The sequence below is a fragment of the Rhinolophus hipposideros genome (genome assembly GCF_964194185.1).
Source record: "Rhinolophus hipposideros genome assembly, chromosome: 15".
NCBI lineage: Eukaryota > Metazoa > Chordata > Mammalia > Chiroptera > Rhinolophidae > Rhinolophus > Rhinolophus hipposideros.
This window is the reverse complement of record NC_138061.1, coordinates 6,132,691-6,158,220: the sequence shown is the minus strand read 5'-3', so window position 1 is coordinate 6,158,220 and position 25,530 is coordinate 6,132,691. Positions and strand designations below refer to the sequence as shown.

General features: G+C 54.4%; 1 protein-coding gene across 2 annotated transcripts in view; it reads right to left on the bottom strand.

The window, feature by feature from the left end:
- The window catches only part of FAM53B (family with sequence similarity 53 member B), a 112,287-nt gene that overhangs the window by 27,457 nt on the left and 59,300 nt on the right, over window positions 1–25,530 (bottom strand). For both annotated transcript variants that reach the window (XM_081074257.1, XM_081074256.1), the window contains exon 4: window positions 20,154–20,932. In XM_081074257.1, the coding sequence (XP_080930383.1) occupies window positions 20,154–20,932 (779 nt within the window). The remainder of the gene's footprint in view (window positions 1–20,153; window positions 20,933–25,530) is intronic.

Below are 25,530 nucleotides of genomic sequence, written 5' to 3'. Positions count from 1 at the left end.
GGTCCCAAAACGGGGCCCAAGTGACGTGAGCCCAAGGTGCCCACAGATCAGAGGCTGCTGACGGTGACACGGGATATGAGCTTCAGTGCCCAAGACTGCCTCTCCAGGCCCTCAGCCCAGGGGCCCGTTCATAACGTCACTGCTACACTGGATATTCCCGACTAGAGAGGGTGGACCGTCCACTATGTCCTGCCACGTTCAGGGCTGCTAAGAAACTCAAGGACAGTCATCCCCCATCTCCTGCCTGTACCTCAGGACCACCCTCATGGTGACACCCCTTTTGCGTGGCAGGTAGCCAGCTCTGAAGCTGGGTGTTTCCACACAAATGTGGGGTTTGTGCCAAGACCTGCGGGGCCAGGGCAGAGCCCAAAAGGCACAACCCTCCTGGATGTCAACAGGAAAACAAGGGGCTCCTTGAACTTGACCCCTTTCCCTACCAAGACAGTCCCTCCCATGGGCTTTCAGCCGACACCACAGCACACACCAGACGTGGAGGAAAGGGGAATGGGAAGGATCACCCAGCGCTGGGATTCTGGGAGACATCCCTCCGTGGAGGAGCTATGCCACTTTAGGTGGACCACTGGCACCCGGAGCACTGGGTGCAGGGCTGGGCTTGGGCCGGTGCGAGGGCCTGACCCTGTCCTCCGCCCATGCACCCCTGCCCCAGCCCCAGCCAGCTACTGCCAACACAGCAGCCTCTGGGGTCGCTCTGCCACCCTTCCCCGTGCAAGGTTCTTGTGCTTCTCTACCCATTGGCTCTCGCCCATCACCCATGTTTCTGGTCTTTGGAGCACTGTCTGTCTGCCGCCATCTCCTGCTGCTCCTGCTTCCTGTCTGTCTGCTCACACTAGGAGCTCCTGGAGAGCAGTGCCTGCACACAGTAGGTGCACACTGAACAGATGGCCCCAGGTGAATGGGAGCCATCCAGAGGGAGCTCACAGGGTCTGGCTTCTATTTTGTCCTGCTCTGTGGGACGCAGCACAGTGCCGAGCACGTAGCAGGCCCCCAAGGGAGAGGGGCTGGGTTGAAAGGTGACAGAGATAGATCTGAACGTGGGTCCTACATGGCTATAAAGGCAACTCGGGAGGAAGCCCAGGGTCTGCCCCTGGCGTGAGGCAGGACCTGAGAATCTGGGAAGCAGGCACTACGTAGGCGCGTGCTGGGTTTTCTCACATAAAATGCACACCCTGGCTGTTCAGGGGCCAGTGTGGAAGCACAACAGGCCCCACAAATAAGCGGGTCCTGAAGGAGCTGGGCCCACGGGCTCTGGGGAGTACTGCTGTGGTGGGTGCACAGGCGTTTCTGGGCACCGCGGCCCTGAAACAGAATAAGGTTTGCTTGGAGAAAATTACACAGTCAAACCAGCTCCCCGAACTCATGTGCAAACTATTCACAAAGAACAAAAGCAGAACAACAGCAGGGCCCTGCCCCATCGGCACCCTGGCTCCAAGTCTGTGGTTCAGGGCTGATACTGGAAACGACTCCTGAGCTGGAAACATCTGGCCTAACTACTCCGTACAACGACCAGGCCAGCTTGGCTCCTGCACCCAGGCCAACGAGCCCCGTGAATGGATGACGGGATTGATTAAATCACAGCATGTCGTATGAGGCAAGGTGATGGAGTGTGTTCTGCGATGTTAGAGGGAAAACATCATTATTACAAACTTAGGAGACAAGAGAATCAACACTTGGCCACAGAGCTTGGACCAGCCCAAAAGAATTCAATTCTATTTTGCACAGGGCCAAGAATTTTGCAGTAACTGTTTCTTTAAACCATGTATCTGCTTTTCTTATTGGATAGGGTGAGAAATGGATGCTAAGCTCATTTATTATGTTTTAATAAGTAGTGTTTCTTTCATTTCTCTCTTTCAAAGGAACAAATTCTTATTTCTTGTCATCACTCCACACATGGTATATTTGAAGCTGTGGAATCAATGGACTCCTGGGGTTAGAAGGGGGGTCAAGAATCTCTATTCAGTGTTACAGCTGTTTAGAAAAAGGACTATAAGGAGCTACACCAAACTTTCAACACTGGTTACCTATATAGTTATACCTATGGGGGTGGATTTCAGAGGAATTTCACTTTCTGTTTTTGCTTTTCTGATTTGTTTTTTTTTAACTTCTGAACTGTACATTTTTTATATGTATGCATTAAATTGTAACTAGAAGAAACAATAAATGTTGACGAACCTGGAAGTTACTTCAGTTGACACACAAGTGGTTGCTCCTCTTCTAACAAGAATATTGCTATGTGCCATGAATTGAGGGTTCCATGCCATTACGACCTCAGTGTGAGACACACATCATCTCATTTAACTCCCTTTTATCAAACCCATTTCACAGCTGAGGAAGCTGAGGCCCAGGGTCCCACCACCAGCCTGCTTCACAGCCTCCTGGCTGACTTGAGGGCTCCTTTCTACCAGCCCCTTTTTCTACTTGACCACTGAAAGGAGCTGGGACCACAGAGCTGGCTGGGCTCTCTGGAGGTGGCTGGGTAGCGACTGGTGACCTCTCTCCCACAAAGAACCAGGTCAATCCCCAGCCTCACCCAGCAGACTGTCCAGTGCAGGGGAAAGCGGAAGACGGGCAAGAGCCCAGGGAGGGGGCTTTGCTGGACATTAAACTGAAGAAAACTCTGGTGTGTTTGGAGATGGGGATCCTGCTGGGCAAAGGGGGAGGTCTGGCCGTCTTCTGGTCACCTCTGCGGGGCTCCCAGGCCACAGACCACAGAACAAATTGTCAAGCAGGTCCCTTCCTGCCACTGCCATATAACCAGCCCTGATGATAACGTGGTAATGGTTTTCTCAAAGGCTGCTCTGCCAGGGGGCTGGCCTCCCCACAGGCATGTGAAACACTGCGCTCTCCACCCCCTCTTGGGGACACAAGCATGCTCATGTTCAGGCTCTGGGAAGCGTCACCTTGTTGAAACCTGTTTACCTATGTTGGACCTTTGAGAACCTTCTGTCCAAGTCCAGCAGAATGAGAGTCCACAAAGTCCAGCTCAAGAGACAGGCACGAAGGTGCCAAGTTCCTAGGAGTGGGCCAGGTGCCCTGATCAACTTACCTTGACCTCACCCAGCAGCCCAGAGGCGGAGCTTCTGTGCAGGAAGACGAAGGGCACCAGCTGCCCATGGCAGGACTCCAGGGCTGCATTCCTCACCTCCACCCACACTCCTAGGAAATCTGCTCCAGCCTCCCGGTTCTCGGACCCCGCTCCCTGTGCCTCCTGAGTCTGCCGCGCACCGGCTCAGCACACACTCCCTGCCTCAGCGCCCAGGCCCAAACCCCACACCTGCCGAGGCCTGGCTCTGTGGCCTTGGGACAGTTATTAATCAAGTCTCTGCTTCTGTGACCTCAGCAGCAACCCGGCGTGACGATAACAGTATCTGTGCTCCAGGGTTGATGTGAGCTTAATACCAGTGAGCTCCTACAATAGCATGTAGAGCAGTGCCCAGTGAATGTTAGAGAAGTGCCTGTCATTCCACTGCTGCCACCCAGTCCTTCTCAGGGTCCTTCCAGTGTCCTTGGGCCACAGTTTAGCACGTGCCCCACTCTAGCTAACAGCTTATGCGTTTTTCTTCCAGGCGGGGCCTGGTGGGTGCACGCCTGCCCCCCTTACACACATCTGTCTTCCTGCTTCTTGGCTACAGGTAGCCTTAAAGTCTGAGCAGAGCTGCCCACTGCACAGCCCATGCAGGAGAGGCAGGAGTAACAGAATCACCGGGGAGCAGCTTTATTTAAAAGGGAGCTGCACATCTACTCATTATCACCATCCTTTCCTTCGCGCGCCCTGTTTCCTCACCGGCAGCTTCGCAGCAGAGCCCGCGCCAACAGCAAGGGTGGAAGTGGTTGTTGGTTGTACTAAGAACTTTCCAACCACATTCCTGGGTCCCCGCAGACGCTCCAGCCCAGGCCGCAGCCTCCTAGCCCTGGGCTGGCTGCTGTGGATTTCTCAGGCACAGGGCAGCCTCGGCCCCCGGACAGGCCGGCCTCTGTTGACTGAGTTTGAGGTGGAATGCAGGATAAAAACCACGGCCATCTGAGGCTTTTAAAAGTCAGAGCCAACCATCCCACCCATATTTTCACAATGCCGCTCCAAAACCACCTCGCCCAGCCAAGTTCTGTTACCACACGTTAATATCCTCTAGCAACTTCCGACTGGCTATCTGCCTCGGGGGCCAGAGCACATCTGGCCAGCAGAGGGATTTCTGGGTCTCCAGCCAGGGTGAACTTTCTAGGGGTTTGTCTTGAATGATGAGAACCCCAGGGCCGCCCCTGCTCTTTGCATGTGAGTTTTGCTCCACCATAATGAGCAGAATGGCCTCAGCAAAATTCTTCCAGGGACAGGACAGAATTGAGGCGGTGAGTGAAAGCAGAAGGAAATGAGCAATCCTCATTTTGGCCCATGCTCCTTAAGCATGGCAGCGGCAGAAGAGCAGTCTGGAAAAGGCGGCAGGCAGCACTGGGCCTGGACAGACAACCCAGCAAAGGCTTCCAGAGCAGCACTGCTGGGAGAACAGTTTTCATTTAACAAAAAAATAAAGTATCATGCTTTGTGCGTTGAGACATGCTGACAACTGTCCTGATGTCAGGCCCCAGTTAGCCCAAGCTCACGAGCTCTGGCCGCTCCTTTTCTGCAGCCCCCCTCGCCAGCACCAGGTTCTTACTTGCCACCCGAGGAGTCCAGGAGAAGGCCGTGTGGGGGCCAAGTTTCGGCTGGGCGGGGCCTGAGACAAGCAGGCGGGCCGCGTTACATCACCCCACATTCCTGACAGCCAGGATAATAGTGTCGGCCCTTTCTAGGACTAGCTTTCAGTGAGAAACTGCCAAACAAATTCCAGTCACTTTCCGAATGAGGAAACTGAGGCACAGGGCTGGTAAAATTCTCTTAAAGGGACAGACTAAATGTTTGGGGCTCTATTGGCTCTCCGTTGTAACAGGGAAGCAGTCATAGGCAACAGCAAACAAACAGGCGGCTGCGTGCCAATAAAACTTTATTTGCAAAAACAAGCAAGGGCCTATGTGCTGTGGTTTGCCACTGCTGATCGAGATGGTTTGAGGTGACGTTTGAGGTGTCCCCACTCCTGGAAGACACATGGGCCATAATTGTAGAGGGCCACTGAAACCCCACTCGGGAGCCACAGGGGCTTGACAGAACTCTAGTTAGAGTATTAATTCTATTATTATAAAAGATTAAGTCACATCCCATACAGAACTCAGCAGACACTGGGCCTTGGTCCTCTGAGGTCCTGCTCTGTGACGAGGGCAGTCCCTACACCCCCTCCCAGCACAGGACCAAGGGCTGAGGGCCGGGGGAGGCCCAGGCAGAGAGGGGTTCCTGGCTCCCCTCTGTCCCACCCAAAGCCCCAGAGCAAGACAAAGCTCCCGCAGGCTGGCACAAAGGCAAGTCCAGCTGCCCGAACACTAGGCCTCCGAAGAGGAGGATTCTGAACCCGGGGTGAGGACCACACTCTGCCCTGTGCCCTCCTCCCAGCTGGCAGGCTGTGTGACCAGCCTCACGGCCACCGCCCTGCACTGTGGGGTCTCCCCAGGGAAGTGCATGGGGAGGAAGGAAGGGGCTCTTCATTTCCTGCACCCTCGCCTCATGCTGAGCCTCAGGTACCGTGTCAGAGCATGGGCTCCTCGTGGAGGGCCCTGGCTTCGTCAAGGCCACCAACAATGCCCCCGTTTGGGCACTCAGTGTCGCCACTTCCACCTAGAGTTTCAGATTTCGGTAATAATCCAATTTTAGCCGACTTCATCCAGAACGATGACAACTGTCACCTCCGACTGTCTAGACGGCTCTGACAGCTGGCAGAGCAGGGGCCAGATCGGGCTCCCCTGCTAACGTCATGTGAGATCCCAGCTGCTGTCCTAGGGCTGGGCACTGACCCCTGGGCCTGGCAACTTCACTGTTCTCACACCAGAGAGCCCCATGTGTCCAGAGCCAATCCGTCCCACCAAGGGCCCAACCCTCGGCTCTGTGACTCCACCCCACTCACCCTGACCCCACGTGGACACCTGAGATGGGATGAGGCTCAGGCCCCCTGATCGCAAGTGGAACAAGCATGGACCTTGCAGCCACGTCTGGCCCTGTGAGCTTGGCTGCTACTCTGACCCTCAGTCTCTTCTTCTATGAGACAGGGACAGCAATCTCCACTTCCCAGGATTTTAATGAAGACAACATGTGACTATGTGCTGACAAGCTTCATCTGTGGCCCATGGAGCACAGAGTGGCAGAGGGACACACAGGCCAAGTGCAAGCACACTGCTGTACAGCGAGAGCCATTGGTGTGATCATTTGAGTTCTGTCCAAAGTTTCAAGGGGTGGGGCTCTGGCTGAAGGTTCTTGACGTGAACCACACTGTCCTCATTTCTGGGGAGAAGAGACAGTGTGGGCAGCAAGCTGAGCAGACAGTGACCTGCTCAGAGTCTCACCGCTCAGAAGAGTCACCTTTCTTGGCTCCACAGAGGAAAAAAAAGCCATTTCTGACTTAGTTCGCCTCCCCAAGGACAAGCTTGGTCATCCATCTGCTTTTCCCCTGACGAGCTCCCCTGACGAGCTTCCCTGTCGAGTGAGGGAGAAGAAAAGCTCACCGGCAAGGCCTCACAGAGGTGCCCTCAGCCAGGAGAACCCCGTCCAGGCTGCTCCAGGCCCCAGATCCTCTGGCCTGTAGCAGCCAGACAAGGAATTCCTTGAAGGCTCCGGGCCCAAGCAGTTCACTGCACAGTGGGGCTCCCACAGCCCTTCTTCTCCAGTGAGGGCACCAAATACATGGGCACAGCCTTCCCTCTGCCCTGGGATGTCCCCTCAAATCTACCCACAGCCAGACTGATGTTCAAAACCCCGGTCACATGTGCAAAACCGTCTGTGTCTCCCCCTGACTCTCAGGCCTCCATGCCACCCTTTCTACCCCCCCACAACCACAGCTCAAGCCCGATGCAAGCAGGGGTTCCTGTCTTGGGGGCGTCTCTGTGCCACCTCTCTCCTCTCCACTCCAGCTGAGGCACAGACCTGGCTGCGACTGGGCCACCGTGCTGGGCCCACTGAAGAGCGCCTACGCTGCCATGAAAAGGAGCGCAGCCCCACACGACGTGGCCCTGGCCCCGAATGCTGGAACACCCCTACCAGTGCACTCAGTGCCCAGTGAGTGCCCTGCTCTCATCACCTTATTTAGTCCTAGCAACGGTCACCACGGGCCCTACTTACAGGTGAGGAGACCAAGGCCCAGAGGGCAGAGCTTCGAGTGCTGTTTCCTGCCGTCCCGGGTTTGGGGTGGACACGGGCACATGTATTTGCTCGTAGCTCCCCCATGTGCATCGCGCTGGGGTGCTGGTGTCCCCACTGAGTGACAATTCACCCCACACCATTTCAGATGCCACCTCCTTTCTCTTGCCAAATAGTTACTGCTGCATACTCAGCCCACATCTGTGAAAAGGCTCCCCAGACACACTGCCCGAGCAGGCCCGAGCAACAATGAAGGGTCTTTTCTTCCGCTGGCTCCCCGACCTGCATACTTGTTCCCATTTTTATTTCCCATCTTGGAAAATTCCATTGTCCAAGGCTGTCCCACATGAAAGTGAGATGGAATGTCTCCAGGTGGATCAGGCCTATTTAAAGCTGGTCCCAACTGTCAAGGGGCTACAGGGTGGGTGTGCTTGCCCAGAGTGGATGCGGTTAGAACTGTCTGGATGATGGACCCCAGCACTGATCTGTCCTTTCACAGGGTACATGTGACACAGTGAGACACAAAGGCATGATTCGAGAAGGCCCAGATGGCCCACAAGGCATCCCCAGTCTCATTACCTTCCTGGGGTACCCACATGGGAAGAGGCAGATGAGAAGTTCGCGCGATAGGGCGAGAAGAGCCCTGTGGAGTGGGGGGGCTATGAAGGCTGCTCTGCCTCCCCCGAGTGTGAGCACAGCCCAGGTCTGGCTTGGCCCGTCGCCCACACAGCAAACTTTCAAAGCCACCTTGTACTTTGTTGCCAAGTCAGTTCAGTAAGGGGTTTGCTAGGAATTTTCCTTCTGGGACAGAAGGCCATTTCTCATGCCTCTTCTCCCCGTGTCCAGGCATACACGTCACTTCAGAGGCGGGGAGAACAGCAGGACCCCAGGAGGAAGAGGGAGGAGTGCCCAGGTGCTGTATCCAGAACAGCCTGGCTGGGGTGTCAGAGGAGAGGGGAGGCCGGCCAGGCCCCAGGCTTGGGCAAGTCCACGGCTGGCTGGGGCCCCCGCCCCTCTCCATGAGAATGCATCACTTCAGAGATGAGTGGGAGGGCAGTGGCCACATTCAGAGATATTCCAGCAAGTCACAAAAATGGGTACCAAAGGCTCCGTTTTGGGCACTAAGAGGGTTAGGTCCACCGAAGGCACATATCCTGTATTTTCCAGGTGCCTCCCTTTAGCACGGCAGAGCCGGATTGCAGGGCCCTTCCCCCTTGCGCCTCCGCCTTGTACAACGGAAGGACCCAGAACAGTCAGCTGAACCACACTGCTCGGGCAGAGCTGCAGTGCCCTCCCAGAGAGGCCGCAGTGCCCTGGTTCACCAACCAGAAAACTTAGAGCTCAAGAAACGCGAAGTCTGCCCACGGGACAGGAGTACAGGTCTAGGCAACGGGGTTTGCACCACCTGATATTAGAACTGAGGCCCAGCGGACCTGACAAATAACAGCCACACTTCCTGAGAACATCCTGTGGACCAGGCCCTGGGCCAAAGGCTGTGAAAGGCATTGTGGTGAGGGTGCCACCGTCCCCACCTTGCCATCCGGGAGCTAGAAACCTAGAGTGAGTCCCAGACTCACCTGGGCCCATGGTTCACAAGTGGTGGCAGAGCTCACCCCAGAAAGGGGCCCCTGTGAGTGGTCGTGGCCCACCGGCCATGGACGCCATAGAGTGAGCAGGGCTCCAGTCACGGCTCTGCCACTCAGCAGAGAAGCAGATGGCCAACAGCTCTGTTCCCTGAAGAGGTGTTGGTGTGAGAGCCACACACCTGAGGGAGGCCCCCGAACAACCAAGCACCCCTGCCAACATGGGCCAGTCTGGTTAGAACTTAGGACCCCTCTTTCCAGAGCCAAGCAGACGTGTAAAGATGTGGAGAGGGAGTAAGCCGATAGGGAACCAGCCAAGGGCCACTCTCTGCCACTGGCCAGGGATAGGAGGTGGCACTCCACCACGAGAGGCACATGGCAAAAGGTGCCCGCCTTACTCCCCCCACGCCCCCAGTGCCCTGCCTCAGTGTGCTTTCTCCCTACACGCCTCTGTGCCAGTTTCCCCAGGTGTGATCTGAGGTCAAATCCCCACAGCAGTTGATTCAGAGGGTCCCAGACCTCGTGAATCACATCAGATCCTGGTTCGCACACCCCAACAGCTTCCCCTAGGGCTCAGCACAAGGCACACGCGAGTTGGCCCTGCCAACCCCTTGCAGCCCCTCCTACACCCCCTCGCACAGGACCCCGGCACACTGCCTTGAACACACTCACCTCCCCACGTCTGGGCTCGCTCTTACCTCTCAGCATGCTCTCCCTCAGTGTCTTTACCTCGCTGAACACATCTCATCACTTCACCCTTGGAGCAAAAGGCACCTCTACTCAGAGAGGCCACCTCTGTCCCTCCAATCTAAAGCCAGCCACTTCCATCTCCTCTCCTGCCGCCTGGCGTTCTAAATCACATCAGCAGCCTGGTTCATTGTCTTCACAGCATATATCACCATCTGAAACAACCTTGCCTGTTGTTTGCTTCCTTATTATCTATCCCCCATCTGCAAAGTAGCTTATAGGAAAGTGGCAATGGTGAGTGTCTTACAGAAATATCCCCAGGGCCCAGCCAAGTGGCAGGCCCCCAGCAGGCACCAGGAAGTAAGTACCTGCTGAGTGCAGATGAAGTGGTAAGGAGGTAAAAAGCAGATAGAAAGCGAGAACAGGCTCCAGCTTCAGGCTCTAGGACACTAATGGATAGAGGAGCCAGAGGACGGAGGAGCCACGGGAGGTAAGAATGTTCCCACAGGCAGCTCCACGCCCACTCCCCTCCAACTCTGTACATGCTCTGGGGGGCAGGGCGCTACCAGCAGGAGTGCTAGAGAGAACGGGGAGGCTGGAGGACAGGAGGCCCTTGCCTCTCGCTGCCCGCATCCTGTGGCTGTCACTGCCACCCAGCCATGCTTCCTGACCCGGCAGGGGCTTCCAGTTTGCAGCTTTCCCAACATGCACAGAACCAGCTTCATCTTCATAGCCCTCCCCTTCCTCAGCCCTCACGGACCACTGTCCCCGGCTCAGGAATCTGGGGCCCAGCCCTGGGGGGTCTGCGGACTCGCCAAGCGTTCAGAACTGTCGCTCTGACTCGGGGTGGGAACAGTTTCTGCAGTTGCTTCCTACGTGTTACCTGGTGCTCCCGTCTTGGCTTCTCCGTACTCGGAAACCTAGTTAACAACTGTTCACAGTGAATTCTCTGTGGACATATGGGTGGTTTTGTCCCTGAAAGGGCCGTGGCTGACCCAGGCGACCTGCCACACTCTCTCCACGCACAGAGCTCTGGCAAGGAAACAGCTGCAGCCCGCACCACCTGCTCCGCCAGGATCAACGCATTATAGGACTTTGCACTGTTTCAGAGAAGGGGCTGCGTGTCTGGTGGCCTTGAGTGACACATGACTGATGGGAGCTCACTGCGAGGGCTCACAAACGAAGCTTCTGGTGGTTGCGTTATGTTTTGGAACCAACATTTCTTTTGTTTTTCAAGACAGGGGCGGGAAAAAAAAACCCCTCCCCTTCCCCAAAAGGAATTATCCAAGAGTTCTACTATGTCTAACTTTCAAAGGAGGCATTGTGAATCTTTTGGCCATAAATAGGCAATTAACACCCACTCTGAATCCAGTCAAACCAAGTTCCTGCCAGCTTGGGGACTGCAGCACAGGGCTTGTCCTGTGTGGCATTCGCTTTCTTTAGTTCTCCACTGTGGCCTGAAGCTGCAAGAAAGGGCAGTAATTCAGGACACTGATTCTGCAAAAATGTTATCGATAAATGGCCCATGTCAACAGGGGAGATTCTACGTTCATGCCAAGCTCGGGACAAGGGAGTACTGTGTCGCAAAAGGCAAAGTGGGCTGAATTCAGGTTTCATCCTGTGCTGGGCCCCAGACAGCCAGTGGCCTGCACTGGGTGAAGACACAGACAGGCGTCCGACGTGTCGACTCCGGGCCTGGCTTGTAATTAATCACCGTCCATCTCAGTGACACTCCTCTGTGTGTCTGTCTCTGGCCCTCCCTGGGGTCTCACAGGCCCAAAGACTCACCAGGACTTAGAGTCCCTTCCCAGGAGGCATCACCCCAACATTCTTGATAAAGAAGCAGGAACAAGACAGGCCCTAAGCCGGCCTTCGCCTTCTCCAGCCTGAGTCCAGAATGGGGCGCCCAGTTTCAAAGGGACAAGGACGGAGAAGCTTCAGCAAAGCTGTCACAGGCTTGGCGACAGGGGTGATGGGAAAGGATAGGAACTGAGTTTCCACAGGGCGGGAAAGGGCAACCTGGGCCGGCAAAGCACAGATGTGCAAGGATTTGGGGGTTTCAAGGATACTTGTGGAAACAAAATGAATTACAGTGATCCACTAGGCTTCATTTCTACTAAAGCAGAGCAAGAGAAAATGCAACACAGGCAAAGTGAGGGCTGCAGGTTAAACAACAAAAGGGACTTACAACCAGAAAATATTATATAGGGTAGCTTAAAGGTAGTTATCTTTGGGGATTAGGACGACTAATTCTCTGTCCAGTGAAATCGGTAACGAGGGTAATTTGGAAGCTAACGACATGATTAAGCCATTGGCTGGTCCTGCTGGTCCCATCTCCAGAATGTTTGAGCCCCCGAACAGAAATCCCCATGCCCATTGCCCCCACCTTCGTCTACCCCACCATGTCTGCCAACAGCCTCCCGCCTCCCCCACAGCCCTCAGTCCATGCTGCTCATTGCAGCCAGAAGAGCTTTTGGGGGGAGCTGCTGCTCCCCTCCTAAAACCCTCTAATGCTTCCCCCTGCACTCAGAATAAAAGCTAAGGGTCTTCAGAGGATCTGCCTCGGAGACCCACTGCTTGGGTGCCATGCCTCTCTCATCCACTCTGTTCCAGCCACAATGGGCTTCTCCCAGCCCTTCCTGACTCCAGCCTTGGTGCTTGTCCTGCAGTCCCCACCCCACCCCACCCCTACCCCGTGCTCTTTCATGGATGGCCTCCTGGTGGCTTATTTCCTTCCTCACTGATCCCACTGATCTCCCCACTGTGAGAACACTCTGGAAGCCTGGCCTCTTCCACACGCTACCAGGGACCGGAGCCGCCCAGCACACACTCGGTCCCCCGTCATTCACTCTGCGCCAAACACAAGACGCTTCAGAAGGATACTGAGCAGGAAGCGTGCGGAGCTGCCTGCACCACCCACGCCTCGGAAATGCCCCTGTTAGACGTTTTCCCAGACAGTTCTGAGGCAGCTGTGTCCCCACCTCAGCGTAAGCCAACCCCAAGCCCGCTGGTGCTTTGGGAGGTTTGTGAGCAGGTGGGGAGGCCAGTGTTCTGCTAAGTACAGTGCTCAGCACCTGTCCCGCATCTGGGAAGTTAGAAACGGGGCCCTTCCCAGTCCATGCTGACCTGGGACCTCCTGGCTGAGGGGCCTCAAGCCCAGTGCCGTCTTCACACAACACGAGCCCATCTCCAGCCTCTGCAGAGTCACTGGGCCAGGCCTTTGCCCATGCTGCCGCTCCCAAACCCCCACTCACTCAGGGAACTTCTGAACACCCGGTGTCGGGCCCAGACCGACTCTGGGGAGAGGCCGGGCAGCTGCTGGTTCTCAGCGACACCTGGGCGGAGGAGCGCGTGCTCAGAAATCTGGGCTCCAGAGAAGTGGGACAACTGGCTCCTGGTCACAATACAGCCAGGCCTGAGCCACGTCTCAACCCAGGTCTTCTAACTCCAAATGCAACCCTGTTCCAAGACAGGCCACTGCCTCCCTTGTGATCCAGGCGGCATCTACAGTATGGCCACAGGGCAGAACCTTTTCCAAACCACAACGGTGCAACTCAGCAACTCAAATTTAGCCCTCGGACAAGTCACACAAGCCGCGGGACCCTCTTCTTGGGAGTGGGACATGGCTGAGACCTCAGAGCTGTAGAGAGAGAGTCCCCACCAATTCCACACAGGATCGCTTACATCTGATAAATGACAATACCTTCCTTTGACAAATTTCTCCTCCTATTCCTAAAATGTCACTCCCTACAGCATCGATGGCAGGCAACGCTCACTGAGCGCTAACCTTGGGCCAACAGGGTTCTGAGCTTGAGTGTTTCACACAAATGACCTCCTTTAATGCTGCCAGCAATACGATGAGAGACGGCGTGGCTGCCTTGCCTGTGGATGGGGAAACTGAGGTGTGGAGAGCTCACAGAAGTTGCCCAGGATGAGGACTGAGCCTGTCCCACTGACATGAGGCCCTGCTCCCACCAGCCCTCTGTCAATGTGTCTCTGCCCACACTCGGCTTCTTCTCTGGCAGGCTGGGAGTGACATGGGTTTTCTCTAAACCCACCCCTGTGGGCCCTTGGAGTCGAGCTGGCCAAAGAGGCAAGGCTTAAGTGGTCCACAGGCCCTTCCTACTGTGGCTTCCGTGAAGCAGGACTGAAGATGTCCTCAGATGTGCCATCCTCCTGCCCACAGGCTGTGGCCTCCTGAGGACAGGGCCCCCATCTCCCGGGCCCCTGGACCCAGCACCAGAGCACGGCTGGCAAGCCAAGGGTGCTCCCGGCACATCTGGGGAGCTGGGTGGGGGGATCAGGGTCCCGTCTAGAGCAACTGACTTACGAAGCAGAGGCTCCTCCTCCAGACAACTGTAGGCACCCCCAGACCTTCATCACCTCCATCTCAAACACCCTTTGGCTCAGAAAGCTTCTCACTTAAACATGGAAAAACACCAAGTGGCATGAAAAGTTGCCTCCCTGGCATGTCCCCTTCTGAACTCCTATTTTTCTTTTCCCTGGGAGATCAAAGCTATTGTGTCAACACTCGGCCCCAATCCGAGTGACCTTAAGCAGACTGCTTATGCAATCTGGTGGCTGCGACTAGGGACAGCGAGGAATGACCTAGGTGTCTGAACAGGGGTTTCCCTGAATTATGAGAACCCCGTGAGGGTTTCTGTGGTGTTATAGACATGCCTATTTCTGAGAGAAAAAGAGACAGGGGAGCTGAAAATAGTCTATGGCTCTGGCGCCCACCAGCTCCACCGTGGGCACGATCCCCCTGGCACTGACACCACCTACACCAGGGGTGGCAAGCCCAGCTGGCTGCCCAATGGAGCTATAGGAAACAAGCCAAGGGGCGTGGCTTGGTTGTTAGTCAAGGAGTCAATCACGGGCGATCCATACTTTGCGACTTCTCCCCTTTCCCATCCCACAGACAAGGAGGTGGAGGTTAACAGAGGGTGACCCGCCAAGGGCACGTCTGACTCCAGAGCTCACACCTTCCCTCTCCATGCCCTCTATGTCCTGCACGTGTCAGCTACCCGGAAAGGCCAGCTGGCAGTCCTCACAGAGGACAAAGCACGGCAGCAGGAGGAGTGCTGAACCTGCAGTTAGGGGGCCCAGGATCGGGCTTTCCCAGTCTCCTAACTAACCACGTGGCTTTGGGCAAGTTCACTGACTTTCCCTGGACTCTGGACGTCTCACCCTCAAGTGAAATGGCAGATCAATTAGCAGTGGCTGCCAAGATCACTGAGAGGAGGACTCTAAAACTCCCTTTGAGTTCAACCAGAAAGACTGCCACGATTGATTAGCAATGTCTGTCAAGAGCACAGAAGGAGGCGTGCAGGGTCGATGCCCAGAGCCGCCACCCCTGGCATCCCGGAGCTCTGACAGCCCAGGCCCTAAAGGCTCTCCTCCTTTCTTCCAGCCTACATCTGCATCAGAAACAACTACTCCTATGTGCCCACACTGCTTTTGCCTTTACTTGTATTCAGCATTTATTTCATTCCAAATGGAATTCCAGAGCTCAATGTGACTACCTTCCACTGTATCTTCAAGCCCGTCTGTATTCCGTGTTGTAAAGGGCAATCCACTCTGAATTCCAAGGCTTGCTGTCAGCATGGCTCCCCACACCGGCAGGAGGAGTGCTTAAGGGGGCAAGGCAGCAGGAAACTGAAACGAGGAGGTGGCCGACCACTGGCAGAGTGGACACGAGGCCATAAAGGCCCAGGCAAGCCAGGCCTGAGCCCAGGGACTTTGCCAAGGAAAAGCACAGCTGGCCTGCAGCTGCCAGAGCAAGAAGGTCATGCAGCCAGCAGTGTGAAGGGCCACCCCACATGGCGGCCTCCCTCGGGCACACGGCGGAGAGCAGGTGACCAGAGGGAGCCTCACCCAGGGACGACCACGCCAGCAAAGAGCCACAAGTAGTTGCTGAGTACCTGTAATAACCCCTCTGATGACGTCCTGCAGCCTCCCCTCGCCCCCACAAAGCCCCCAAGGCTCCATCCACTGCTCTCCTGACTCAACTGCAGGACCACAGCTCCCAGCGTTGCTTCTACGTCACGCCGCTTTCCTGCCCCACCTGCCCCCAGCCAGCTTTCATGGGCCCTCCAACATCTGTTAACATAACAGTCGCTGCCTGTTCGAGGCGGCCCAGGGACTCAGTGTGTGGGCAGCGGCAATCAATCAAACCTCTGTTTTGGCGGCCCGACCGACCCCTCCTCACAAATGTCTGCTTCTGTTTGAAGCACTGTTGAGAAATACAATTTGTTGCTCTTTCAAGCTGACCAGCTTGGAGTTAAAAATACAGCAAGAACCGTGACAGCCAGGGGCACGCCATTCAGCAGCTAATCTTTAGTTGCTGCTTTTTCTGAAATCTTTGCTCATGTACATGCAATCCGTGTCGAAATGGCCAAGCACCGCTCAGGTCTCACTGGGATCAACCACTGCTTGGTGGTCAAACCAGGTCTCCAAAAAGCAATAACTTGTCATGTCAGCAAAAGTCCTGCTAATAAACAACTCATGTGCTCAAGCTGGGCTCTGCCCTCAATGGAATACACATTGTCATGCTGCAAAAGAGAGGCTGTGGCTTCACATAAAACACCAGGCAGAAAGGGCCTCAAAAGAGCACGTGAGGAAAGCTGCACAGAGAAGTCAGCAGGCTCAGACCTGGCAGGATGGGGCAGGCCTGACCCCCTGAGCTGGCTCCAAGCAGCCCGCTCTGTGAACCCAGTGGCTGCAGTTACGATGACAGGGCGGCTGGGCCTTTCTGGACCAGGCCCTGGTGTCCTTTCTCCTTGGGGGTTCTCCTCTCTATAATCACTCTCCCTTACTCGGGACCCACATCCTTGCCTGCAAGCTGGCACTGAGGTTTTAAGGAGACAAGAGCAAACACAGTCTGAAAGCAATTCGTACCCCCCCCACACACACACACACTGTGTTTCAGCCTCACTCCTGTGAGAGACAAGACCCCCCGCTGCCAGCCAGCTGCACAGCTATGCTCCGGAGATGAGGCTGGGATGGGACAAGGCATCCAGAGAGGCGTCAGGTGGGCTCCCAGGGTCATTGCCACCCTAGTTCCACGGGTGACAGATGTTAAGATGAGAACGCTCACACACAGCAAATCTCTGGCAATGGTGATTCCGATTCTGTCACCATTTTCCCACCCTCAGGTCTGATCATGGAGCTCACCGCAGGCTGATGTGAGCTGCAGGGCAAGCCTCCTCCCCATTTTCAAAAGAAAAAGTCAAGGCAAGAAGAGGAACAAACAAGAAGTAAATGGCAAGGACAGAAAACGGAGGGTAAAAGCAGAACAAAAAAGATGGACAAATGAAGACAAAGGGGAGTCCTTAAATGGATTGAGTGTACCTCCTGGGAATGTCACCTTCTCGTCCCAGCTCTGCCTCTGGAGTCCTCCAGAATGAGCCCATGTCTTCCCTCCCAAGCACTGCAATTGTGATGATACTGAGTCCACATCAGCACTCACCGCCATTCAGCAGCTCATCTTGTGTGTGTACAAATGTGTGTATGTGAAGATACACACACATACATCAGTATAGGCACACACATACGTTTACACATACACATCTGCATGTAGACACACACATACATGAACACATTATACCCACACGCACAGACACACATTACTTCCCTTATTCCTCCCAACAGTCCTATGTTGTTGTTGTTGGTGGTGGTGGTGGTATTTGCTGCAATTTGCCCAGGGCTGCCAGCCTCCTGGCCCATCCCGGGAGGTCGGATTTGTTGACGTTCCCACCAAGTGTGGATCTAGAGACGAACAGCATGTCCCAGAAGGGCCTGTTTCCTCCGGAGGGGCTGGAATGGACAAGGCCCAAGGTCTCCTCTACCTCTGACAGTCCCTGCTGCTAGCTTGGAGCCTGCAGCTCACAGCAGCGCCCCCCCACACACACACACCAGGACACTTCATCCTACTACACGCACGTGGGTGTGCAAAGGGCAGGGACTGCGACCTCGGCGCTGTCTGTCCTCTCCTGCGGGTCTGACTCGCTTGTGTTCTCTCTCGGGTCCCTTTTCTGCTGACAATTTGGAGGCGCTCTGGCTACCACCCTCGCTCTCGGCCCCAGGCCCCAGCCCATCAGCACCTCCAGGGGGTCGGGTTTGTCAGACTCCCAGTCGCTCCAAAGGTCTACCTGACGGCATTTTGCGCCTTCCATCTGAGCCTCTCATGAACAAAGGGGCTCCTTTATAAAAACGCTCCATCGAAATCCCTTCCCCCCAAACAAGTGAATGCGTAAACCAAGATCAAAAGACCCCTGAAAGACAGCCCACGATCCAGCTGGAGGAAACGACAGCAGGAAACATGGAAGCACCGGCGTACCTTTCCATGGATGGGCACACGCCCCTCACTTCCCAGTGGTCACGCCACAGTCCAAGGAGGTGAGGGTCTGTGGGCAGTAAGTGCCACACTAAGTGTCATCAGGACACGGGCAGGTGCACGTCACAAGTGATACGCCAGCTCACGGGGTACCAGGCACAGGGCCCCACATATTCCAGGTTGGGTTCAGGCCTCTTTTCAGATGCACAGGGGCTACCCCTGGGCCTGGTTTTTACGGCTTCTGGAAAAGCAAGGCCCACCTCCCGAGGCCATAAATCACCCAGTGGGGAGCCCAAGCAGGCAGCGCCCCATGGAGGGAGGGCTGGCCGGGGTCTAGTGGCTTGGTTGGTGGGTGGGGGCAGAGTTCAGGGTCCATCCCCAGGGTGCTGACCACGACCCCTTGGCACACATGCTTCCCAGAGGCCCCTTCTCTCTTTCCCTGGACTCTGCCCTAGCCAGGCCTTGGCCAGGAAAAGACAGGCAGAACTAGGGCGGCCTCCTCAGGATCTTGGAGACCTGCCTGGAGCCAATGAAGCAATCTATACATCTGGGCACAGCACCACCGAGCAATATGTTTTTAAACGGTTTCTACCCAAGTGAGGACGGGAAACGTCTCCAGTGATGCCAGCGGTGTTATTCCAACTTGTGGCTAGTAAAATATAATAACACGTGTAAGTTGTTTTTATTACCTATCTAGCTTATTAGCTAATAAAATAAGCTCAGCATTAAAAATTTAACTGAAGCCATTTATCACACCCCGATCTCAGGGCTCTGGGTTTCCTTCAGAAGTCACCCAAATCTGTCACCTTTCCAGCCTTTTTACCTATTTAAATTTCTCCAGAGAAGAAAAATTCCACCCAAGTGTCCAACATAAATGAATTCATTCAATCGTTGTCTAGCTGTAAAGTCCTCAGGAAAAAGGAAGGGACATACCTGGAGCAGTGATGAAAATAATGGAAATTTGAAAATTGGGGGCAAAAGATGGCGGCCTGCCCAGGCCTCCTTTGGGACCTCCCCTGAGTGAACCCCGCGGGCACAGGGGAGGCAGGCACATCATGAGCTTGGACTCTGGCTGCCCCAAGCCGGGGCCTGGGCTCTTGAGCAGCGGTGGCCAGAAAGTCTGGACTCTGGGGCCAGGTGTGTAGACCCTGCACCTCTTTTTTGGTGAGAGAGGGCACTGCTAGGCTGGGAGGAGGAACTACAGGAGAGAGAAGGAAACTCCATAAATGGAAAATATATTTTCCTTCTAAAATAAAAGGATACCCGGCCAAAAAAGCAGCACTGGGCACTTAAGGAAGGCAGTTGTGCCGGCCTGAAAATGAGTGGACACGGTGTGCCTGTCTGTCCAGACGTGGCCACATGCTGCACGAGCAAGGCCAGCCCCTCACCCCCACGCTGGTCTCCATCCCCCTCAAGCCCAGCAATGAAGGATCCTTACACAAGAGCAGAAAAGACCATGGTCGAAGCACGGCCCTCAGCACCGGAGCGCCTCCTGGAGTGTGACATTCCACCTACCACACTCACCATCCTGGAGTGGACGGGTCACAAGGGCCAACGCTGCTCCCCGGGCCTCGCCATCACGCTCTCACCCTCAGCCTCCAAGTAAGAACCAAACAGTAGGTGGTGCTCGGGCTCAGGGACTCTCCTCATGACAGTGTGTTAGCTCCAAGTGCACCTCATTCTAATCAACACCCAAGACCAATGGTAGCACAAAGCAGGGCTCCAAGACACAGAGGATCGAGTGCAAGTGACAGGGGCGTGTGGCCCAAGCCCTCGCCTACAGCGAACCCTGAGGACGGTTACAGAGGTGGCGGAGAGGGTCGTGGTCAGTTTCCTGATGATCTCACATTTTTGATAGTTTAATCAAATGAGTAAGTGCCTCCCCCGTCTCTCTCTCTCTCTCTCTCTCAAACCATGACGCATGGCCCCAATCTCAGGATCAGCCTAATCCAAGTGACACTGAATCGGGCCAACACAAGTGTTTCTCACAGTGGCTGCAAGGAGGGCCCCTGACAGACTCCAGCACAGTGACGGAAGGAAGAACGTCACCAGGATTTGGTGACACGGGTCTGCTGGCTGACGCCCTGCCTCTCACCATCTGTCTACTTTTGTACCACTTGCACTGTGTTCACAGGGACAGAACATTTCTGATTTCAAAAGGAGAGAAATAGACACACACACAAAAACAGACTTCTTCTTTGTTTGAGTAGGACTTAAAAATCCTGGGAGCTCCTGCAACTGGCACCTCACTTGCCCGGGATGAGCCAGGACCAGCCGAGGCTCCAATCAGCACCTTCCGTGTGGCCGGGGTTCTTACCTGTGCCATCTTGGCGAGGTCTAGGGAAGGCCTCTGCTCCTGCACCTCTTCAGGGCGTCTCCGTTTAACACCGACCTTCTTGTCGTTAAGGACACACGGCTGGGAACGGCTGCGGGAGAGCCCACTGGAGCGCCTGGCCAGCTCTGGCGTTGAGGCCGGGGTGCTGCTGGCTGAGGGCGCACAGTACTCCGCGAACGAAAACTGCTCGTGCGAGCAGGAGAGCGACCGCTGCATGTCAAGCCGGCCCCCTCCTACGGGATTCAGGTCGGGGCTCCAAATGTCGCCCGCCTGTCCACAGGTGGCCGAGCCAGGCGCCCCTTGGCAGGGCGGGCCTCCAAACCGGTGGTGAAATCCCGCCGGGTCGTAGGGGGAGGAGAGCACATTGGCCCGGGAGGGCAGGCTGAAGCTAGAGCTTCTCTGCATGGTGCCGAGGCCGCTGGAGTAGCGCTGCACGCTGCCCCCGCTGTAGCATCGTCGCTTCTCCACCGGAGTCCAGACTTTGGACCCCAAGGGCCTCCATGATGTCCGGCAGCTGGACATTTCATCGGAAAAGGACAGCGACCGGCACTGGCGCTTACTGGGGGGCGCGGAGGGGTTCCCATTGTGGTCGCTGAGGCTGAGGTCTTTGATGAGGTTGGTGACCGCACAGGCAGTCGCTGCCTCCCGGTGCCACAGAGCACCGTCCTGACACTTCTCAGGCAGGCATTCCCAGATGCTGGCACTCGGCTGGTCAATCTGAAGAGGGCATTTCCTGTCCAGGTCTCGCCATCTGTCATTTTCTGGTTCATAAATGACAAAAACAGGATTTGAGAAGCCCTGCATACCAACCCTGTCTCCTTACCAAGAACCTGTTTTCAACAGGATTTTTAGAGCCAGAAAGACCCTTAAAACCATGCACTCCAACCTCACTTTACAGAGGCTCAGCGAGGGCATGTAAGTCCCAGGCGTTGACTTAGAAGCAGAGCGAGGCCTAGAATCCAGGAATCCCCCAGACTCCTAATAGGTTTTCTTCCCAACATACTGTATTGCCTCCCAGGAAACCCCAAAGTAGTACTTTTCACCCAAAGCACTCTTCTCATTTCATAGATGGGAGCCAACCTGCCCCACCCCTGCCTGGCGGCAGCAGACTCAGGCAACACATCCGCTACGTCCTGTCTCCCTGCTCTGTGGCTCTCGGGCTGGGACTCATTGCCCTGGCAGAAGACCATGACTCAGAGATGAGTCTTTCGGTGCTTCAGAGAGGGTCGAGGTCAACGTGCGTGGGGGTGTTGCCAGGTTCCGCATCTGAATTCCATCTTTAGAATACTTGCTGGTAACAGAAACTGGGTATTCTATTGGTTTATGTCCCCTCCACCGAAATGTTCCACAACAATCAACAAAAACAGCTGCCAATCGCTGAGCCCTTTCCTTGTGTTCACATGATTTCACGCTGAAATCAAGGATATTGAAGGCAGTTAAGATCGACAGGCCCACGTCTTGGGCGGCAGAGACCTAAGGGCACCATTTAAACTTACATATCAGGTCTCCACGTGAACGCATGAACAAAATACGCTGATCCTGCCATGAAATGCTAACTTTGCACTTGAACCTTTATTTTAATGAAATATTCAAGAACTGTTTGTTGTTTTTCCACTATGCAATCAGGCACCGTGTTGAGAGTTTTAGGAGAACAAAGAAAAGTTTGACAGAGTGCTGTATTCAGGTTCTGTAACACACAAGCCAACTTAAGAGACATGTTGTGCTGCCGGGGATCAACAAGTTAGTATGTTTCCCTTTTTCCCCCTAATTTACATATATTTATTAACCGTGCAAACGTGACTATAGAGAAAACTGCGGCGTGAGTCAGTAAGTCAGTAGAAGGACAGAAGTAAAACCAGAGAGGACTCTCGGTAGGTGTTTAATGCACCCCGATTCTCACGCACTGCAGTCAATTACTGAGCACCCTGTGGGTGATGTCACCTACACAGAGCCTTATGCGTGGCTACCGTCACTGCTCAGATGGGGAGACCGAGGCTTGAGAGGGTTGAGGAAGTGGCCCAGGGCCACAGGGCTAACAAGATGCAAACACAGGCTGGCCCACGCTCTTTTCATTTCACCACAGCGCTGAGGGAAACCTGTCATTGGTCCTGCCCTCAAGAAGTTTACGAGTCATGCAAGATGGACCTTACGCTAAGAAAATGGTCACGTAACCGACATGAGTGCTCAGGGCAGCAAGCACTACACAGCCATCTCCTCTACAAGGGGCTACTTCTCAAAGGGACACCCAAGGGACTGACTCCATACGGAGTGTCCCAGGCACACCTATATGACAGGTTCAAAGGGAATGGCCTATGAGGCCCAAAAGAAGATTCGTGAGCCAAAGGTTGGGCCAAATCAGGGCTCAACGGGATACTTCTTCACTTAGGGCACCCTGCCATGTCATGAGGCACAGAGTCTGAGGGCCTGGGCCCCTGGGCTGGGCCACGGCAGGGAACCTCTAGGGGCTGTTGCCACGACAGGGCCGCAGAAGCTGGAGATGCCCAGTTAGGCCAGTGGGAACAAAGCAGGACTGTGGCTGAAAGCCCAGCGCACCACATCCTGGCATCTTCCCGGGCCCCGGAGTACAGCAAGTGCTGATGCGTGTTCCTGTAACTGAATCTGATAAATTATCACCCAAAATTACCTTTTTGCAAGTAGCGTTTATGCTGGCCAACATGTCTTCACTACCCACTAGCACTCTAGTCACCATTCTTTTAAAATAGTTTTAATTCGTCACATCAGCTGCTGAAAGCAGTAAACTAATAATAAAATTTAAAAGAAATACAAACTAACACTGACTGAGTCACAACCATCTGTTATCTGATTTAGAAGAACTTATCCTCAGAAAAAAGTGGAGATTTATGTGTGATGATGTTCTTTAAAATGATAGGACGGAAAGCAAAATGGGAAACAGCACTCAAATACTCTACAGTGGGGGGCTGGTTAAATAAACTGCCAAGGAATAGCATGGAACATGAAAGCAGCAGCTTCCGAGAACATTAACGATGTGGGGAAATGTTCACGACGTAATGCTGAGCATAAAGAAACAGGGTATAAAACTGGAGAGACAGCATGATTCCTACTTAGTAAAAGATGTATATTATCCGTGGACATAAAAGTAAATCGAGAGGTTCCAAGTCAATTGGCAGACAGCTGGGTGATTTATATTTTTCTCCTTTCTGTTTTCCCCCAGTTTCTACATTCTCTATAAGGACAAATGTATCTCCAAATACGTGTGGGATGTGACCACCAAGCCCACGAGGCTGTGCAGAGTCAGGGCCAGGGCTGCGAGCCCATCCTTCTCTGGGTTTGCCGCTTTGTCTTTGAGGAAGTTCCCGTAGAGTAACGCTGGCCACCAACTTCTCTTTTGGGACAAGGCACTAAGGCGCCAGATGTGCCAGACCCAGGAAGGAACCAGTGGGCCCTGCCCCAGAGCAATGAGGGCCCCAAGATGGCGGCACGGTGGCCCCTGCTTAATTTCACAGGTTTCCCAGGCCTTGGGAAATGAAAGGAGACTGGTCCCAATCTCAGAGGACACCACTTTCTGTAGCACTTTTATTGCACTGCCCTGGAATTTTCCCAGCTCTCGGGGAATCATGAGAAGAAAGGGGAGCTTAGAGCCAGTTAAGCATGACCATGCTGCCCCTCTCATCTGGCAGTGCTGTTCTCTTCATGCCATCTCGTGTTCTGGGTGCTTCTGGACTGGCCCCCTCTGGCCTCCCTACCCAGTCCCACTTCCTCACGGCCTCCAGAGAACTTTCTGAGGCCCACACTACCTATTGTGGTCCATGTCCTTCAGCAGCTGCCCGCTGCCTGGCAGGAAGAATGCAACCGTTCCAGCCTGGCACCCCAGTGCCTACCAACTCACTGCTCCTCAGCAGACCCTACACTCCAGGCACGCCAAACTTCCTGTGACATGGAAGTCAGGGAAGAATCAGGTAGAGTCAAAATCATCCTTAAAAATCCCTCAACAGCCCATAAAGCACCTTTGTGTACACACCCCCACTGAACTGTAACTCTTACACACCAGGAATTCTTTATAAGAACTAAAGTTTAATCAATCCACTGCAGGAATGAGCATGGGTAACTTTTACATGCAGAGGGGTGGGGCACTGGGGTCGGATGACTAATTCTGAAGTGTTCCTGCTTGCCTGCAGGAACTACCTGCTCTCACAGAGTAAGCCTCTCTGAGCCTTAACACGTAAGATTTCTTTGTTGCAGGGAGGATGAAGAGAGGCAGTTCTCAGCTCAGGCCGCTGATTAAAGATGAGTCCGATGGAACTGCAGTGGATTTGCAGCTTCCCCCAAAATATCAGCTCTTTCACGCCATCATAGCTTTGCAAAGATGTAAAGGTGGAAAGGCCCGGGATTTTCTCCTGCCTGTATCCTTCCTCCAACAGTCTCTTACTCCTCATTTAAGAGCCAACTCAAACATCACCTCCTCTTTGGTGATGCCCATGCTTTCCCTCATCGGCCCTTGGGCACCCACAGCTCTCTACCTGGACTTCCAATAACATGGCTCAGATGTTAACTGCACCTTAACTATCTGTTTCCATGTCTACTTGTACCGAGCCCTAAGCTCTCAAGCGCAGTCCCATCCAGCGTGGCTCCTAGGTCCCGAGCGCGGAGCTTGGCACACAGCAGACCTCAGCCAGGCTGAGTGGAGGAGGAAGGAGTGAGTGACAAAGTGCAGATGAAAGCTGCAGAGCAGGCCCTGGACGTTCACGAGATCTCACCTGTCTTTTGTCCCTGGCACAGGTAACCCTTCCTTGGCCAGGCGGGTCCAATCTGGGCTGTGTCTTGAACTCCCCACCCCACTGGGGACATGGATGGTTGTGTGTAAAACAGCCAGGAGACTGGCTGGAGGAGTAATGTCTAAAACACTTTGAAAATGCAAAGCCCTGCTATGGTTGTGTCGACACCAGCGAGGGGGCCACTGGTCCCGTCTGCAGGGCAGATGATAGCATTTTAACTGTTTCTATCTTTATCGCTTAGAGAAGTATACATAAAAAAAGTAAAAACAATTGAGGCTATGTTTAGCCCTTGTGTTTTCCCCCTTAGTTCAGGGAACAGAGAGCCATTTGTCGGGTTGGGTCACCAGACAAAAGAATAGAAGCAATTTTTAATGGCAAACGGCCCTGAGTATCAGGCCCCGACGTCAGGCTATACAAAGGAACTCGGTAGGGCTCTGAGGAGAGGATACTGGACGAACCCGCCTCTCCATTCAGTATCACTTCTGCACAAACAGCTATAACTCTTTCAACAGTGACAAAGGCTGCGGACGTGGGGAGTCCACTGAGCAGGCGTCACTTGGTGTGGCGGGAAGGGTGTGGACCTGGGTTCTAACCTCTGCTCTCCA